The sequence below is a fragment of the Rhamphochromis sp. 'chilingali' genome, assembly GCF_963969265.1.
Source record: "Rhamphochromis sp. 'chilingali' genome assembly, chromosome: 6".
Lineage (NCBI taxonomy): Eukaryota > Metazoa > Chordata > Actinopteri > Cichliformes > Cichlidae > Rhamphochromis > Rhamphochromis sp. 'chilingali'.
The window spans coordinates 34470636-34490861 of record NC_137933.1 but is presented as its reverse complement, the minus strand read 5'-3'; the positions used below and the strand labels follow the sequence as shown (position 1 = coordinate 34490861).

General features: G+C 39.8%; 2 protein-coding genes across 2 annotated transcripts; both read left to right on the top strand.

Moving 5' to 3' along the window:
* Positions 1-485: 485 nt before the first annotated feature.
* lsm14ab (LSM14A mRNA processing body assembly factor b) lies at positions 486-10500 on the top strand. Its single transcript, XM_080885068.1, has 9 exons — positions 486-813; positions 1420-1583; positions 2387-2537; positions 4575-4757; positions 5183-5263; positions 5558-5737; positions 5859-6006; positions 7970-8210; positions 8674-10500. Exons 1-9 carry the CDS (start codon positions 690-692, stop codon positions 8695-8697), a joined length of 1296 nt encoding a protein of 431 aa, XP_080741194.1. The 5' UTR covers positions 486-689; the 3' UTR covers positions 8698-10500.
* A 7984-nt stretch (positions 10501-18484) lies between these two features.
* Positions 18485-19704, top strand: ss18l2 (ss18, like 2). The gene is made up of 4 exons (XM_080885371.1): positions 18485-18645; positions 18977-19053; positions 19137-19221; positions 19310-19704. Exons 1-4 carry the CDS (start codon positions 18577-18579, stop codon positions 19370-19372), a joined length of 294 nt encoding a protein of 97 aa, XP_080741497.1. The 5' UTR covers positions 18485-18576; the 3' UTR covers positions 19373-19704.
* The last annotated feature ends 522 nt before the right edge of the window (positions 19705-20226 follow it).

The window sequence follows — 20226 nt, the reverse complement described above, 5'->3', positions numbered from 1 at the left end:
TGTTTTCACAATTAGTATTTAGTTTGAGTTAGCCTAACTATAACTGCTCAGAAGCCTCTGCCTAAAGACATTGACGTTAAAATAAAAATAACCGTTGTTATTATTTTTCATTTAAAATGAACTGCCTTGCAGGGACAGCGTCATCACAGCTGTGGGAGACACGTAAAAAATGTAGACTGTTTAATGGCTGCGAAATTTTCTGCTCTAAACCTCCGGATGTAATCTCGTGTAATATCGTGAGATTATTGTGTGGTTAAATTTCAAACCTGCATTAAGTATCCTTATTTAGTGACTTATTTAATCCCTTTGAGGAAATGTTATTATAATAATTACAAAATAAAAGCCAAAACTGTATCGAAAATGTTAGTACCGCTAAAAATATATTTGTCACATCATTCGTTTCTATTTGTAAGCAAAGGAAACAGTGGAAGGGATGGAAGAGGAAAAGGAGGCGACTTTAGTTGACTAGGCCTCTACCTATCTCCCAAAATCCTTTGCGGCAGGGGAAGGAAAATGAAAACGGCCATGTCGTGGTAGAGATCAGTTGCGAGCGGGATTCATAGTGTCGTTTGACGATATATGTTATGTAGTCTGAGAACTGCAGGTCTGAAAAGAACGCATCCGACGCTTCGTGTGACACAAAACGTTTTCTTCGGAAGTACGCGTGTAAATAAAGTTAAAGGACGAAGATGAGCGGAGGAGGGACACCGTACCTCGGCAGCAAAATTAGCCTCATCTCCAAGGCCGAGATCCGCTATGAAGGAATTTTGTACACGATTGACACAGAAAACTCGACTGTAGCTCTCGCTAAAGGTAAGTTAAGGCACACAGAGAGGGAATACAAGACTCAAAGAGCGTAAAAGTGTTAAGCGAAGGAGAACAGCATTTTTTAGGGTATTTGGCTTTGTTGGTTAGCTTTTTAGTTAGCCAACAGAGCTAACTGGCGCTATAGTTAAGCGCTGTAGTCCTTTGTTTACGTTGTAATTGTGGTAAAGTCAAATGATGTGCACCAAGTGACACATAATTACCACCAGATATACCTTGTTAAAGCATTAATTGCGGCTTATTGGCTCTTTTTAGTGTTTATTTTTTAACATGCGTTTTAGAAACTCTGATTATAATACTCTTGTCTGACAGTATCGCTAAGACCTGGTAGACTGTGCGTATGGGAAGAGTGCTAACTTTATCTCGAGCTCATATTATGTGGAATTTATTTTGAACAATGTGGTTAACAAAAATTGATATAACTTGAGGCGTCTGTTTTCTTTAGTCTTTATTCCAACGCTAATTCATAATATTCAGTTCTAACATTGAAAGTTAATGTGAAGTCAACAGTGTTTGTTCTTAACGCAAGGAAATTCTCCTCCTTAATTAATAAAAGTAAAGTCGTGTAAGTTAACCTGTGAGTTTTCCCTACAGTTCGCTCCTTTGGCACTGAGGATCGGCCCACTGACAGGCCTATTCCTCCTCGGGATGAGGTCTTTGAGTACATCATCTTCCGAGGAAGTGATATTAAAGACCTAACAGTTTGTGAGCCACCAAAAGCCACCAGTGCCCTGCCGCAGGACCCTGCCATAGTCCAAGTAAGTCAATTGGTGCGTTCCATTACTATAAAACAGCTGTATAAAGGCTTTTCTTTAAGGCTTCTTGTATGCTAGCTCATGGTGGCACAGGCATGGCTTTATTGAGACATAAGGGAGAGACACTCACTAATTATTCTGTATGTAGAGTTTTTGTGTGTGTGATTTTATAATTAAATAATAGCAATTGAGGTAATCATTCAAAATAATTACTGAAATAATTGCCTAGTGGCATTTTGAGTTGCAAAGCTTGCTTTAAAGGAACTTTGCTGTAGGGCCATCGTTAACATTATTTCAAACACCTGTGTATTACAAGGATCAACTATAAAGAAATTCAGGTAGAAAGTGACAACTATTGTTTTACTGCTTTTTCTTTCTTTGTTACAGAAAATAAGTGATTATCAATGTTTTTAATTATTGCACATTTTAAGAAAATAAAGAAACCAATTAGAAAATACAATAAGCAACAAAAAAATAAAGTGACCACTTGTTGTAGAAGCCCTGAAAACCAGATTCACAAACAAAGGAGTCTGTTAAAATAAAGTGTATTCAAAGTAGAGTCAGGCCTTTTTCCTTCTAGATATGGTATCTTATCTATCTTCTAGATAACACTTTCTAAGATGTACATAGGTTTATTAACAGCTTTGTGTCCAACCAACAGTTGCCCATTCATTTTGTGTTATTTGTTGTTTTGAAATGTAGGCATCAGACATTTATAATCGTATCATAGTATTTTCAGTCATGGTCAACAGCTATGTTTAAAAGTCTTGTAATGTTTTTAACTGGATGTATATTTGTTTGTCTAGTCATCAATTGGATCCTCAAGTGCTGCAGCACCTCCATCATTCCAGGCTCCTGGGTCCTATGCACCTTTCAGCAGGGCTCCTGCCCCATCATACAGCCAGTTTGGTGTTGCACCCATTGGTTCTCAACAGTTTGGATCTACTGGAGCAGTTGGTAAGGAGCTGTGTGAAATAAGCAAGTCAACCACATTAGGGCTGCTCAATTAATCGAATTTTAATCACGATTACGATCTGGGCTTTCAACGATCATTAAAAATGACTGAGCCGATTATTAGCCCCTCCCTCATTTATCCGCGACACCTTAAAGGCCGGTCCGTGAAAATATTGTCGGGCATAAACCGGTCCGTGGCGCAAAAAAGGTTGGAGACCGCTGATTAAGAGGACCCGAGGGAAGCTCGGAAAGCTAAGCACAAGTTATTTGGAGAGGAGAGTGACTGCTGTTGGTTGAAAAGAGAGGTGTAAAAAAAAAAAAAAAAAACTTCAGTGGTGTTGCACACTATTTTATATTATTTTTTTAAAGTCATTGTTAACCCTTTAAATCCGGTCAGAGCAGCATGCTCCGCTTTGTGTAACTATTTTTAAATCCCTGTAGAACCTGAACCACGTAAGCTAGCGCAATAATTTGTTTTGCATATGAAACCGGAGGAGTTCTACTTACATCTTGTGCCATCAGCTTGTCCTCGGTCACGGTTTCCTTCCACATAAAGCTTTGCAAAAATTGCATAAAAAGTGCTTGCAGGAACAAAAACATAATATTCCAGAAACACGCTTTGCCGATCCGATCAGCTGTTCGTAACACTTCCCACAGTGAAACAGACGTCAGCGCGAACTGTCGCATGTCCGCCATTTCCTGGCCGAAACCGGAAGTGACGTCATTTTCGTGGAAATGTAGTTTTTTACTTGTAGGCCTTAAAAACCTCTACTGGTCATGTTTGACTTTTCTGAATAGTTTCTGGGATGCTTGCACTGCTGGAAATAGTTTGTTTTGATGCACATGCTGTTTTCTTTGCAAATTTGCATCATAGGATTGTTTTTTTTGTTTTTCCTGCAGTATATAAAAATTGATGTATCTCCAAGATAAAACTATGAAGACACTCAAAATAAATTTCCTGTTGTTGTAAACTATTTTTTGCAACTTTTTTGTATTTAAAGTTTTGAGGGATAAGCCTCTTAAATTTCTCCAAGTAGAAATATATGTAACAAAACAAAAACAATATAAATTTTTTTGTAGTTTATTGCACTTTTTTGCAATTAATGTAGTTACTATGGACTTAATGCATACATATTATTAAAATATGGGCTATAACAGTTATTTAGCAACTTGAAATGCTCCCACAAATGGCACTACAACATGTAAAAAAATAATATAAGCTCTGGTGGACTTGGTTCTATAGTAGGTCTTAAAGGGTTAAATAAATATCGTCAAATAATCGAGATCTCAATTTCAGTGAAAATAATCGTGATTATCATTTTTGCCATAATCGAGCAGCCCTAAACCACATTAAAAAGCATTAGGTTTTTCAAGTTCAAACCTGTCCAAACACTCTCTTGGATGGAAATGTAGCAGATGCAGTTAAATCTTTCATTGCTGATATCTGTCTAAATGCTACGTAGTGACCTCAGACAAGCTAAACATCTGTTTCTCAAGCAAATTTGGAGCAACACCTGATTCCTGCTCATTTGAATAGAGCACAGCTGCATGCTGCTTTGAGTTTCCTGCTACACACCTGATCCCTATTGTGTTTTGAACTGGAAACAGCAAAGACAGTTATGCATCATACTTCTAATAAACTGGTGAAGATTTTTTCTCTAAATGTACAGATTGGATTTTTACCTTTTTGTCAGTGAACATCTGTGTCATCCACTGCCAGTAAAATGGAAGTGTGTGAGTAGCTGAAGCTTATCATTCAGCTCTGACAGAATCATCTTCACTACTACAGTGTATTATATATTTTAAGTAGACTGGGGTGAAGGTTACTTTTACTCACAAATACTCCAAAAATGTTTTACACTGCACACAAATCTATTACAAATACAAGGGAAATGCTTACACTGTGGAGTCCTTCACAAGCAGGACTTTAATGGACAGTATGTTTTTCACTTAACACTTTTAATGTGAATTTTTTTTTTTCCCCCTCCATAACAGCAGCTACTTTGGAACAGCTTCTAATTGCCGTTTGTTTGTTTGCAGGACGCACTAGTCCCCAGCTGGATTCTATAAGAAAGAGTCCCACCCTGGAACAGTCAGTGAAGGCCCCACCATCATCCGCCCCAGCTCCACCTGCAGGACAGCGGAGTCAGACAGGGGCAGCAGCTTCCAGAACCACCACCACTGGCATCCAGAAGCCTCCAGACCTCCTGGAGCAGAGAAAAGGTAAAAGTGTAGGTTGTGGCTGGTTTAAAAAGTTATTTGTAGTAAGTTCATAACAGAGCAAAAGAGACATTAATCAGTAATGTTGATTCATTTTATTTATTTATTTTAAGATTGCAAAGCCACAGGATGTAAAGAATACAAATTGTCTGGTGTCTTTAATTATCAGCTTGTTAGTGTGGAAAGAACTAAAATTTAGCACTGGCTATCAAATACTGCTGTTAATAGAGAATCAGCCTAATCAGGCAAGTCATAAACAAGGTGGCTACTCTACAGAACCAAAAACTAGAGTTTAACTTCTGAATTTATTCTTTTTAACAAATACAAATAAACCTGAACCCATGCTGCAGTTGAAGCTCATATTATTGTCTTCCTCAGTGCCAAGCCCTGCCAAGTTAAATTGATGACTATTTTCTTTTCCTGTTCAGCTCCTGAGGTTCTGAAGGTAGCGCAGCCAGATAATGAGCAGGGTGCAGTTGAAAACCGGGATCCCAACAAGCGCCAAGGTGGTGAGTAATTTGCACCTTCAGTCAGTAATGTCCACAACACTTACTGCTGTTTACTGATGTGTTCATCTTTTTTATTTTGTAGCTACTCAGCTTTGAAAATTTAAATATATAATGAAAAGCTTTATTGGATTCATGTTGGGATGGCAGTGCCTTTCCTGAAATGCTTTGGGCTAATTTCACGTCAGCCAATTCTCAAAAGTTCCCTCAGAATGTACTTTTGTAATTTATCAAGTGGGAAGCACTATTTTTCTTTTTTAAAGTTTAATACTTAAGTTTGTTTCTGTTGTTTCTCAGCTGGTGTTCAGTCTTCTAACCGCCGTGGCCGTGGAAGAGGAAACCGCAGCAGAGGCAAAGTAAATGTGCGCAGGGATGGCACAGTGAAGTTTGACGAAGACTTTGACTTTGAGACTGCCAACGCCCAGTTTCACAAAGACGAGATTGACAAAGAGCTCCAGAACAAGCTCAAACTCAAAGGTACCACTTAAACAAGTTCTAAACTGCAGCAACTAAAATTGGAGGTTAAATATACCATGATACATATGTGAACATTTCTGCCATTTTAAGTTGTTTGATTTTACAACATTTCTTCCTACAGATGACAAAACTGAAAAGGCACTCAATGGAGAGGAATCAGAGCATCCAGCCAATGAAGGTGCTGCTGAGGAAGAGGAGGCTGTGATAAATACCTGCTACTATGACAAGTCAAAGTCCTTCTTTGATAACCTGTCCTGTGATGATACCAGGTACCTCAATACATCCATTTATTTATTTTTAATCTATTCTGTGGTGGATTAGTTACACAAGGGCATGTTAAGATTTGAGTGACTTAAGTTTTGTCACCGCATCTGTAGAATTTATTTTCAGCGAATATAAGGGAAACCAAATTTTAAATATTCTGCAATGAAAAATTTCCCAGACCTGTAACAGGGCATCTAAAACCACTTTTGATAAGAGTGAACCTGCTGCAGTCTTCTAAACAACTGGTGTTGCAACTCTGACTGGTACATGAATAATAGAAACTAGGGCTGCTCGATTATGGCAAAAATGATAATCACGATTATTTTCACTGAAATTGAGATCTCGATTATTTGACGATATTTATTTAACAATAACAATGTATTGAATAATGACTTTAAAGATTGTCATAAAATAGTGTGCAAATACTGATAACAGTGCAAATGTTTGCAATATGAAAAATGTAAACATCTATGTTTAGTGAACTTTGCAGTGTTGCTCTGTGGTGCAGCTACGACACTGTAGCAAAGTTTACACACTATGTCTACTTAAGTCACGTCTGACTCCGCGAACCCATAATGTTTCCACACCACTAAAGGTTTTTGTTTTTTGTTTTTTTACCTCTCTTTTCAATCAACAGCAGTCACTCTCCTCTCCAAATAACTTGTGCTTAGCTTTCCGAGCTTCTCTCGGGTCCTCTTAATCAGAGGTCCCCAACACCGGGCCTCGGACCGGTACCGGTCCGTGAGTCGTTTGGTACCGGGTTGCGAGAGTTGAGGCTCAGGTGTGAAATGTATAGTTTTCAGGGCTTTTATCGGTTTTCGGCGTTATTTTGTTATAGTTTTTATCGTTTACTCGGTTTTCCTTGGTCTTTTCACGTGTGTTATGAATAAATTTTCTTTTTTTCGGTACCGGTACTAGTTTTATTTTGTATTTATCCGCGACACCTTAAAGGCCGGTCCATGAAAATATTGTCGGGCATAAACCGGTCTGTGGCGCAAAAAAGGTTGGGGACCGCTGCTCTTAATTGTTGTGACACGTGTTCGAAATGCAGAGAGGTGCGCTCGATTTGCCACACGGAGCAGCGCGAGAGTAAAGCACGAGGGAGGGGCTAATAATCGGCTCAGTCATTTTTAATGATCGTTGAAAGCCCAGATCGTAATCGAGATTAAAATTCGATTAATTGAGCAGCCCTAATAGAAACTGAAAAAAGAAAGTCACAGAGCACTTCATTTTATCTGAGAGTTGCACCGTCTATATCTCTCATGTGAAGTCTCACATGTAGTCATAATAGATTTAAAAAGATACACTTGTGTTTTCAGCCCGGCCAGATTATATATTAAAAAAATAAATAAAATAAAAAATCGAGATTTACACAACAAGCAGATTTGGCATGTGAACTGTCAGCAAGGTTCTTCAAAGATGTGTAGAGCTGCACTTAAGAAAAAAAAAAAAGGTCAGAATCTGTGTTTTTTGTGCCCCTCTGGAGATTCTGCAGTCTGCCTCTGCATAAACTATGCTTTGTATTTAATCAATACGCTGAAAGACTTTTGTTTCTATCTCTTTCAATAAAACAAGTGAAAGAGGTTTTTCCAAAGGGAGAATTTTTCTATGTTAGTCGAGGCTTCGCATGTGAATGGGACACCGAATTGCTACTAGTCCATCCATTGCCGCCCACTGAAGCACTAAAGATGTTTGGGTTTTTCGTGTGTGCAGGAAAATCCAAAAAAAAACAACTTTTTAATGTTCTGTCATCTGCTCAAAGTTGGAACTTCACTAATGTACAGCCGCCTTTTTTTTTTTTTTTTTAGTTCTTAATGCTTGGTTTGTTCACTCTCTAATGAATTTTTGATTTAAAAAAATTTCATGTTAGCCTGTGATGCCTCGCTTTATGTCGTGTAAATTTATTTTCATGTGACTTTAAAAAAAAAAAAAAAAAAATCTGTATCCTTATTGATGTCTGTGTCTCAGGGATCGTAGGCCAACCTGGGCTGAAGAGAGACGAATGAACGCTGAGACATTCGGCATCCCTCTGAGGCACAACCGAGGAAGAGGTGGTTTCCGCGGTCGAGGCTTCATGGGGCCTCGTGGAGGCAGAGGGCGACCGGTAAGCAGAGGCTCCTTCGGACCACCCCGAGGTGCTCCACCTGGATTCAGAGGCGGATTCAGAGGTGGCAGAGGAGGCCGGGATTTCTCTGATTTCGAATACAGGGTAAATCCTTTATGAACTCATTATAGACGGTATAAGATGGACTTAGCTTCCAGATGTGAAAAGTAAATTGCAATTTACTAGTGCATTGTGTTCTGTTCAGTGGCCACCCTTGTGGTCTTGTAGGGGTCAGTGAGCAACAAAGACTCAGTATATCAGTAGGCACCTTCCCAATGAGCTTTAGAACTCACTAGTTTAAGGACATTGTCTGAAACATTAAGTTCATTATGTAAAATATGGCCATTCTAAGAGTGAAAGTCCAGTTTCATTTGACTTCGCTCTTCAGTTATCATGACAGCAAAAATGTTCATCTTAAGGCATCGTACCAGGATTTTTGCTCAACAGTGAGGTGTCATCGAGGCTGTGTCCATCACTTATGCTCTCTGAAGATCTCACATGTATTTTTTTTCCTAGCAAATAAAGCAGATTGGAAGAAATGATTAACTTTTGTTTTGCATTTTTGCAGAAGGAGAACAAGGTGGCTGCGTAGTACTGCAGTGATGGATCCACGATGAATGGTAGCCAGTCATCATGAAATTATATTCATCCTACAAATTTTCTCAGCATTCAACAGACAAAAAATGAAGACATCTTGTTGGTCACCAGCACCACGGTGGACTGTTCAGGCAGTGAGAGTGCCGCTCCCTCTCTCAGCTTCACAATGAGGCTTTTTGTTTTTTGTTTAGTTTTTTTGCCCCAGAAATATTAGTTTGATAAGCAGTCACCGGATGGACAGGAACACGTGTAAATATACCATGTTTTGGAGTTTGTTCTCTTAATTTACAGTATTGTTTGATATTGAATGCTGTATCCAGAGTGCCCTCTGATACTGTGAGCGGATCACAGTCGGTGTGATCGATAGCTTTATTTTATCTTTTTTCAGTTCCCCTCGACTCCGTTTGATATATTTCTTTGACACCAAAATTCAATGCATCACCTGTTGCACTTTTTTTTTTTTTCTCCTCTCAGACGCATGTGTTCAGTATCCTTTCTCGACTTTAAGCATTTTATTTTTCATTAATTCATTCTCAAATGTAGTGAGATCAAAGCCAGCTGAAAAAGCAAAAATCTGAACTTTACTGAATGTATTCTGATCTCATTTTATTCTTCCTGCTCCACAGCAAATTTATTGCCCACCAAAAAAACCCCAGTCCCTCCTAGTTTTTAAGACGTATGTATTCAGTAAGTAGATCAGTCAGTCCTCATAAATCAGATGAATTCTTTCAGCTTTAGGTTGGCAGCCTAGTGCAGCCATTCATTTGATATATGCAGTTTACAGCATATTAGGTATAGATGTATATGTTGACTGCCGTATTTCTTTTTTAAATTTTTTTTTTTTAACAGTTTCCTGTTATTTGTACCTTTTTTGAGGAAATATTCATTATTAGTAAAATCTGTAGAAGGTGTTTTGTTTTTCCTGTAGGGAAGGACACCTAAACAGGTTAAAACTGACAAAAAACCCAAAACAATGACGTGTTTGAGCTAAACTGATTGTCTGCCAGAAGTATGTGTTATCATTTAAGTACCTGTTAAATGTCCCAAACATGTGGAGTCCTCTGTTAATTTCAGCTTACTTTTGAATTGTCTTACAGTGTTGTCCTCTGAATTGTCGTCTCCCCCACCCTCCCTACTGTTACTACACTCAGCTGTGTCAGATTATTTACTGAAAATGGGAAATATTGTGGATTAAATGATGTCTCAAAGCATATGTTCAAACAAATGACAGCGATGCTGATAGGTGTCAGCCTTCCAGCTTGTTTGTAGCGCTCTTGTTGCATTGTGGTCAGTGTGATTGTTCTCTGAAGTGAATTTATTTTTATTGACTTTGAACAAAGGGACAAGAACTGGATGTGGTGGGATGCCTCTTTTTCTTTTTGGCTCTGATTTAGTGCTTTAGGGAGTGCCTTCAGAGTGGTGGGTTTTTGTACAGCTCTCCCTTTAACGAAAAGGTTACCTTTTCAGACAAGTATCAAAAGCACTACAAGGTGAAATAGATCCTTTCCCGTAGCTTTGGTTGTTTAGAACAGAACAGTTCAGGTGAAAGTGGGCCGTTTAACCGGATTAATCACAGACAGCTGATCACTGCATGGTAGTCGTAAAAAGCATCATTCTATAGGGGCTTTCTCAATAACCAGCAGGATTAAATTTGAGACAAAATATTACTGAACGATTCACAACTGACATGTTTTCATATGTTTGCTACTGCTTCCAGTCACTGGAATTGTAAAACAGGAATAGTTTTCTTGAGAAGCAAAATGGAGTTTTTACATAAAATAAAGAGTTGTACGATTTACGTCTTGGTTTTTTGTTTTCCACGTGACCCTACATTTTTCCCACAAATCCTGCAGTGAGTTGCATCTAGGTCATCCTTTGTTGCAGAAGTTCCTGTACACACTCACGGGCGCAGTCTGTAAGGTTGTATTTTTAAAGAACTTGCCTATTAGAACATTAAAAAAAAAAGGCCTTAACACGGTTTCTCATATTTGAGTCTTTTTGGAGTTTGGAGTCTTTACATTATTATTGCACAGCAATTGGCATTATTAAGCAATAAATAGCAAAAATGGTTGACATAGCAAATACACACAACTCACATGCAGATTTGCTTTTCTTTGATACGATGGTCAATAAAAGATCAAATTTTTTAAAAAAAATTCATGATAAAAGAATATTCACCCACTGCTCACCTGATTAGGTAGATATCAAATATATAGATCCTCTGGGCTGTTTCAGAAACCGCTGATCTAAAGTCAGATTCTGTCAGCTTGATAGGTTTGAGACATGACTTTCTTTGGTAATTAGGACATTTCAGTTAATCTTGCAATTAAAATTACTACTACAGCAGCATAAAGAATAAAACAAAGGATGATCTACAATTTAAACATTATTCCTGGGAAATCGAATGAGAGATGAAACATCTTTGCAAATTTACACAAGTCCAGTTTCCTTCTTTTTCAAGCTCTTGGGTCCAAAACAGCCTGAGACATCACACTTCCGCCTCCATGTTTGATAGTTGATGCCACACACAGTGGAACCATCCTTTCACCTACCCGACAGCGTACAAAGATCCTGAGTGATGAACTGAAGATTTCAAATTTTGATTCATTAGTCCCTAATACCTACTTCCAGTCTTCAGTAGTCCGATGGTGGTGTTTCATGGCCCAGGCAAGCCTCTCTGCCTTATTCTGACCTCTTAGCAATGGCTCTCTTACTCCAACTCTTCCTGTCAAACCTGCAGCCTGCACAGTAGTTCTTGAGGACTGGAGTTTGAGACCCCTGTCCTACAATATTGGCCACTCCAACAATCAGAGGATTCCCTATGAGCAAGCATTAAGTTACAGTGGGGAGAAAAAACTCCCTTGTAATAGGAAGAAATGTCCAGCAGAACCAGGCTCAGGAAGGGACAGCCATCTGCCGTGACTGGTTGGGGTGGAGGGAGTGAAAATTTAAAAAAAAAAAAAAAAGCCAAGGTGATAAATATTGGAGCAAGTTGATTATTTTTTTGTTAAAATATTAAGCTGTTGTTATCAGGTTTAAAGGAGTATTGGATTTGCATTGTTTGCACTGTATTTCTGCTGTTGATTACCTTTTCCAACCCCTACTTGTGGTTTTGTCACTTTTGTCTGGGGTCAAAGAAGCAATGCTGGAGACTTGTGTCCCCCTCTGCTCCTCATTTTAATGCAGGGGGAACTCTCAGGCCAGGGTCAAAAAAGGGATGCTTGAGAACCTCCAAGGGTTTGATGCGCTGGTTTGCAAGCAAGGCCAACATCTGTTTAATCAGGCTGACCAATAAATCTGTGCCACTTTCAGGTCCTGTTCTAACTGTGATTACTCGTTTGAGGTCATCAAGATGCTGCAGTGTTATATGTCGAGTGTCCTTGGATTGGTATCCTGTCTCATACTGAAATTGCTCTTCTGTCTTAAATGTCCAGCGCTGTTCGCTGTGGTCGTTTTTTCTGAAATAATATTCTGTGGCCATGCTACAGTCTAGAATATAGTCTGGTGGCTGGCCCTGAGTGTCTGTGATGGATTTTAAAACATCATAATCCATTTTCCCAGGGTAGAGTGGCAACCCTGTAGCAAGCTCCACAGCTAGCCGGCTCAGAGGCCACATGTCAATTGCTTCATTATATGGAATATGAAGCATAACTTCGGGTGCTCTATACCAAATCGTCTGCACAATGGTACCAGGAATCGCTGCACACAGAGGACATACCTGCCACCTTGCCTGTTGCAAAATTTCAGGTTTGCTCTTGTTGATTTTAATAGCCACTGCTTGCTTGGTTTTTGTATTTTGACATTTGGTTACGAGACCAAAGGTGCCTTCTCCAAGAAAAGCTTCTACCTTGTAGTGGTTTCCCAAAATGCTCCCTTCAAATATTTCACATGACATGGTGAAATGTGTTTTTTTGCTCTTAAATTGGTGAGAAACGTTTGAAAATGGTTTTGGTTGTTGTTGTAAAACTCTATCAAAACTTTTCCAATGTTTTCTTGGTTGCTGTCAGTTCAAGGTCCTTTTAAGCACTATAATATATCACATGTAGGTCCTATCAAGGAGCGTTCAAGCATTCTAAAGTGTGTCTTTGTTTTGTGTGTGTGTGTGTGTGTGTGTGTGTGTGTGTGTGTGTGTGTGTGTGTGTGTGTGTGTTAGTTACATATTTGGTAAACAAACAGTGGATCAGGCATACCTAATAGTGATGTGTCGGTCGCGAACGAAACGGCTCTTAGAGCCGATTCTTTGAAGTGAACGACTCGAGCCGGCTCCTTATTGGGAATCTTGGTTTTTTTCCTTCTGTCTCTCACCCTCTCTCTTGCACTTTTTTCCGCTTCACTCTGCACGCGAGCCTTGTGCTTTGCGGTGGGAAGAGGGGGGGAGGGGCGGTAGTTACACTCTCAGTAGCACAGGAACAGAGCTGGAGGGAGAGAGAAAGAAAGAGAGCCAGGGACAACAACGTCACATTAGAAAGGTATACTAATCATCCACAACTATTTTCAGTTGCAGATGATAAAGGATTCAAAAAGTTTATTCATGCAGCAGAGGCGGAGCCAGACATTTGAAACACCCGGGGCTTAGCCCTAAAGGGTAGTATGCATGTGGGATTTTTTTTTTTTGGGGGGGGTGGGGTTAGAAATGACTGAAAGATTAATAGGCTCTGTTTTGAGTTTTGTTCAAAAAAGAATGACTTCATATAGGGAAATATATATATCACACATGCAGGACACCTTAAACTAGTTTTTTAATTAAGCAGCAAGACAGAACGAAGTCGGGGCTGTATCAAGACACAGGGACTAAACCCCAATTCAACCAGACGCAGAACTGATCCAGAATTAAAACAGGACTACAACAGTTCAAAATCAGGACAACACAAACCCAAGGCAGGTCTGGGAGGGCATCAGGGCTATCACGGACTACAAAAGAAGAACACCATCACCCTCAGCCGACAGTTCTACTCTGGCTGAGGATCTAAATCTCTTTTATGCCCGTTTTGACAGGGAGAACACCGACCCTGTCCTGTCCCCTCTCCCCTCAACCGACCCTGCTCCGGTCCTGAGCACTCATGAGCTGAGGCGTGTGTTCCGGAGCATTAACACCAGGAAGGCGGCCGGGCCGGATGGAGTGCTGGGCCAGGTGCTAAAAGACTGTGCTGCGGACCTGGCGGACGTCTTCACCTCTATATATAACACCTCGTTGTCCTGTTCACTGGTACCATCCTGTTTCAAAGCAGCAACCATCGTTCCCATCCCAAAACAGTCAAATGTCACATGTCTGAACGATTTCAGACCTGTGGCACTCACCCCCATTCCCGCCAAATGCCTGGAGAGACTGGTCATTAAACACATCAGAGCTGCTTTTCCACCATCCCTGGACTCGCACCAGTTTGCATACAGGGAGAACCGGTCAACCGAGGATGCGATCGCCACAGTGCTGCACACATTACTGAAGCACTTGGAACACAGGAACACCTATGCACGGCTCCTCTTTGTAGACTACAGCTCGGCTTTTAATACCATCCGGCCATACAAACTCCGTCCCAAACTCCACCAACTGGGACTTAACTCCTCTCTGTGCAACTGGATTGTGGACTTCCTCACTAACCGTAGACAGAGTGTCAGAGTGGGTAAGAACACCTCTTCCACCCTTGTGGTCAACACCGGTGCCCCTCAGGGGTGTGTTCTGAGCCCTCTGCTATACACTCTCTTCACCCATGACTGTATTTCCTCCTGCGCGTCCAATCTCATTGTTAAGTTTGCAGATGACACTACAGTGCTCGGACTTAAATCCAACAATGATGAGACAAACTATAGGACAGAGGTGCAACAACTAGAGTCATGGTGCCACGACAATAACTTGGTCTTAAACACCAAAAAGACCAAGGAGATCATTGTAGATTTCCGGAAGAGGGGTCATAACAACCATCTGCCTCTCTTCATTGGCAGTGAGGCGGTGGAGAGGGTGAGCAGTTTTAAATTCTTGGGGGTAACTGTGACCGAGGACCTGTCCTGGGGCAACCATATCACCTCAGTTGTACGGAAGGCCCAACAGCGCCTCTACTACCTGAGGAGACTGCGGAGCGCACACATTCCCAGATCTCTGATGTTGAACTTCTACAACTGTGCCATCAGCAGCGTTCTGACGTATGGATTTCTAGTGTGGTTCCCCAGCTGCACCAAGGCCGATCAGCAAGCACTCCAGCGGGTGGTGAAAGAAGCTGGCAGAATTATTGGAACAAGTCTGCCAGAGATCAGTAATATCTTCCCCACTCGCTGTCTGAGGAGGGTGCACAGTATCCTGCGGGACCAACATCACCCTGCGCGCCACCTTTTCCATCTGCTGCCCTCAGGGAGAAGGTACAGGTCTATACAGGCCAGAACATCCAGACTGGCCAACAGCCTGTATCCACAGGCTGTGAGGCTCCTGAACTCTCTGCCCCCCTCTCACGGACAATAACCATATCCAACTTCTTAATAGCAATGAACTGGTCTGCATTGGTGCATCATATCTTTATTCTCTTCCCCCTCCTGCCCCCCCCCCCCCTCTTTCTTAAATAGATAACTATCATATCTGATATCATATCTCACAGTACAATAATATTGAATGGGTTGCATTGTTGTATTTTGTCATGTTTCTCAGGTCTTTGTCTGAATTTCTACGAACATTATTGCTAAGGATTGTCTTATTGCATTGGAGTCACACTGGGTTAAATATGTACACTTGGGTTTTAAGGGGTATTTATTATTTTCTTCTTTTTTTTGGGTTGTATGGAAGCCCCAAACGCAATTTCATTGTTCTTGACAATGACAATAAATAAATAAATACTAAACTACTGAGGACTTAACCAAGACAGAACCAGAATCAGAACTAGATGATAGTAGCACTAAAAATCATCATAGACCTGCACTACACTTATTTTTTTAAATCTACCAAAGTACAATATTTAGATTGAGAAAAGTTTATATAATTATTTTGGCCTTGTTGTGCAAACAAGCCTGCATAACTTAATAAATATAGAATTTGAAAAATAGCAAACCTAAAAAGAAACACTAGGTACGAGATACATGAGTACCTATGATACGGTGATACTTTTGGCAAACGACCATTTGACTAACATGTGTGTCTCACCTGCTCTTGTTCATCTGTTCTGTCCTCATTCTGCTCTCTCTCTCTGTTCCTCTCTCTCTCTCTTTGTGCTGACAATCATCAAATATACAGTTGAAACCAGATATTTACAAACTCTTCAGATCAAAACAAACACTTTTTTAATTGTAACATCAAATCAGACTAAATGTTTATTTTTTTAGATTGATAAATATAAAAAACATATTTGTTAACTTTAAGAGTAAAGAGAGAAACTATCTGTATTTCTTAATTGTAAATGGCACCAAATTGTATTCAAACTGAGCCACACTTATGGAGCTCCACAGTTCTTTTCCTGGTGTTTTGGTTGACATCTCTTGATTTTCCCATGTCACAGAAACAGGCTCTGTGTTTTGCCTTATATGCATCCACAGCTGTGCCACCAGTTTACTCACATGGACTCTACTAACCTATCAGAAGCTTCTTCAGCTCAGAATGGAATCGTCTGGAGTTTTCTTATTAATTAACAAACTTAGTGTATATGTACTCCTAAATTTGATGAAAGTGATAATAAATAGACAGATCTCTCTCTCTTTATTCTGACATTTAACTAATTCAAAAGATATTTCAATATTTATCTAAAACAAAAGTTTACTCTAAATTGATGTTGTACAGTAAAAATGTTTTATGTTTTCTCCATAAAGTGTATGTAAATATCTGGTTACAAATGTAAATATCCTGCTGTGTACTGAAATCCCTCTTGTTTTGCATAGAAATATACTGAACAACATACAAAGCACAATATATAAAATAACATTTACCTGAGTTTTTTCTTTGAAAGAACCCTCTAATGTCCATTCTTATATTTCAGTACATAACTGAAACCGATTTAGTCGGGGAGGGTAAGAACTGAAAATATGAAATAAACACACGTAAGCTAAGACTCTAAAAAATAGCATTTGTTCGGCTTTTCATTTCGCCATTTGTTGATTCACTTGAAGAGCAAGTAACGTAATATTGGTCAAGTGATCAGTTTCATATCAATCTTTCGTGATTCACCGTCATATTTACATTATTTATACGGTACGAATGATTTGCTTTGGTACCTGGTCAAACTTAAGCTCTCCTTAGTATGGCTGGCTCTGTTTCTCCAACAGCGCACTAACAGGTAGCAGCTGCCCCGCCCCCTCGCTCAGTCGCTTAGTGCCTGAGCTCGGATCATACCAATATCAGGGGGGATTCACGCACAGTCGTAAATTCCCACAGTGTGCACTATGTGCTTCGAATATTGTGTGTACTTTTTGTTTTATACAGTTGTCAGCCAGGCATCTAACTATGAAAAAATTACACTCCAAAAGACCCCGGGCTTCTGACAAAACAACCCGGGCTTAAGCCCAGTAAGCCACCCCCACGCTCCGCCCCTGTCATGCAGGCCCATATGAGAGAGAATATGCATCTTCTTTTTGTTTTCATAATTTAATTTATATTTAACTGTGTTGTGGTTTGCAGTGTTTTGTGTTGTTTCACTTAAAATTTGTTTAAAAGGAAAAAGCTGAAAATTTAAATAGTTAAAAATTGAAATGTGAATAGTTGTTTTTTGTATTATATGATTTATTTATTATATTTTATGTGGAGTGAATAAATAAAAGTATATTTATGGTGGCCCCCTAGAGACAAAGCACATACAAACTCCAAAACACGTAAAAACTCCAAAACACTTAAAAACTCCATAGCACGTACAAACTCCGAAGCACGTACACACTCTAAAACACTTAAAAACTCAGAAGCACGTACAAACTCCAAGACATTTACAAAAGACAACAGAAGTGCTCCAGAAAGCTAGGCGCAGTGTTGAGCTTTTGTTACCTAGTGGCTACACAAGCCAGGAAGTACCAACGAACGGATTTGGTGTGTGGTAGTAACAGGTAAATGAACATTTTTTTTAAATTATTTGAATATATGAATGCTTGTGTATAAATACACAAACAATACACATATGCTTTCAATGGTGCAATTTAAGTGATCTAGGTAGCTCTGTTTTGGAAGGTCAGTTAACGCTAGAAATGTGTTTTGGAATTTGTACATGCTTTTTGGAGTTTTTACGTGTATGTGCTTTGTCTCTAGGGGCCACCGCATATATTTATATATAAATATATATAAATAAAACCACTTTTTTTTACATTAGTAATTCCTTTTGTGCATAATTTTATATTATTGTTAATAATAAATTAATTAAAGCAACAAAACAACCTGAAGAGCCAGTTGGGAGCCGAAAAATCCGACTCTTTTTAGTGAGCCAAGCCGAAAGAGCCGGAAATCCCATCACTAGTACCTAATCAAATGAGTGTATATGCAAATACACATACATGCACGTGAAAGACATCTTTATCAAGCTGAACACCTGACAGTTCCTCCCCAGTTTATTGTTAATCTATCAAAACCTGCAACAAACTTGGGGATTCCTAAGTCAAAATTTCAATTAATTTATTTAAAGTTCGACTTAAAAACTACAATTTTTAGGTTATCTAATTTTTTTTTAAACAATGCGATAGTACGTCTTTTCAGTGGCGGAAACGAGCTTCTTTAATCTAGCGTTCAGCCTTCGATGCAATGGAGTGCTCCATCTTTCTGCACATATCATCTTTGGTCGGCTCCCGCCACTGACGTTTCCCTCGGCCGCTGGGCTGTGCCTGCCTCCCCGTGTGTGAGTCGAACATAATACGTCCCACGAAGAAGAAGCTCTCCGGTCAGCTGGCGTCGTAAAAGCGAAATCGTTGTAGTAGGATTAAATTAAACATGTCGATTGTGTTTGTACCAAAGAAACTCAGAGGAAAAGCTACAGTCAACCAAGAGACGATACAGAGGGTAAGACACCAAGAACGTATATTTTAGAAGCTTTTACGTTGTTTTTATGTCTCGATCGTTCTTGGATTAGCAATTAGCTTGCTAACAGGTTTATACGTTCACCCTTATTTGGGGGGGAAATTGGTAACCTTTTCGCATTTGGCTGTTGACTTTTTACACGGACTTGTCCCGGTGACGGGTTTAGAAAAAATGTTAAAAGTGGTTGTGGTAGGGCCTTATCTAATTAACATGGTTCAATACTCCGTGAAAACCTTTGTCATTTTTTGCTGTAAGTGGCTTTACGCTCTCTAAATTTCTCTCTGGTCCTGCCGGATTCTCTGCTTTGTTCCAGTTACTGGATGAAAACGATCAACTGATCAGATGCATTACAGAGTACATGCAGAAAGGACGCGCGGTCGAGTGTGTGCAGTAAGTTACACAAACCTCTCCTCCACTAATGCTGTTGATTGACTTCATAGTGTTGTTATTTATTTTTTTCCATTTTCCAACAGATACCAACAGATTCTGCATCGCAACATTGTCTACCTGGCAACCATAGCTGATGCAAGTCCCGACAGTGCAGCTTCCACATCAAATGTAAACACAGCCCAGACACAGAAGCAGCAGTAATAATGAGGATGGAGGTGGCTTGTTTCTAATGCTCTATTATTGTCTTCGTTTCTAGTGCACATCTAATGACACATCAGCTTCAGCAGCAGCTGTGAATGGGCACACAGAGGGCAGCTGATTGCAGTTTCTGTGACAGCTGCATTCTTCCTCAGAAGCATGTGATTGTGGTCATTTGACAGCATAATTGCACAGAAACTGCCAAGGTGGAGTTCACAAAACTTGGAGATATGGACAATGAAAGCAAAGGATCCACCTCCTGTTATTTGTCAGGAAAAAGGTCTCTAGCCTTGGCAGAAAATGCCCTCTCAAAGCACCCTGCCAGTCGAGAATGATCTCACAACAAAAAAACTGTTTTCAGTATGAACAGTTTTCAGTGACGTAAACCATTTCAGGGTCGAGCTGGATATCTGTGGACAAAATTGGAAACAAAATAAAATTTTATTTGCACTAGTCATGAGTGCTTTTTGTCTCTTCAGATTTTATATTGTATTGATGCACACTATTCCCCTGTTACGCCTGAATTATTCTGCAGAATCTGTACAACCTATAGTCAACCCAACACCTTCCTCAGCATTCATATCTGTGAAAGGTGTGTTAACAGCACTAGGTACTTAAATTTATAAGGAAGGGGCACATCAGGTGTAGGGTTTCACAAGGGCTTGCAGTTATAGTAAACCTGAGGTGTAGAGTTCACATCCACTTAAATGCTTTCAGCAGGAGCATCTTTTATCACTCTGGTTTAGAACACCCCAGCTGTTTTTCTTTCCTCTCTGAGGCCTTGAGCTACAACTTGAAAGCTACCACACCTACATATATCCAAGTTACATTATACAGAAACTAACAACACAGGCTACAGTATTCCCCCACAAAGTTGCAGTTTTGTTTCAGAGGATATCTTTGTTTGAGATGGTGAGATACCATTCAGAGGCAGAAAGTAGCCAATCCGAGAGCGTAATTCAGCTCTCCTTAATG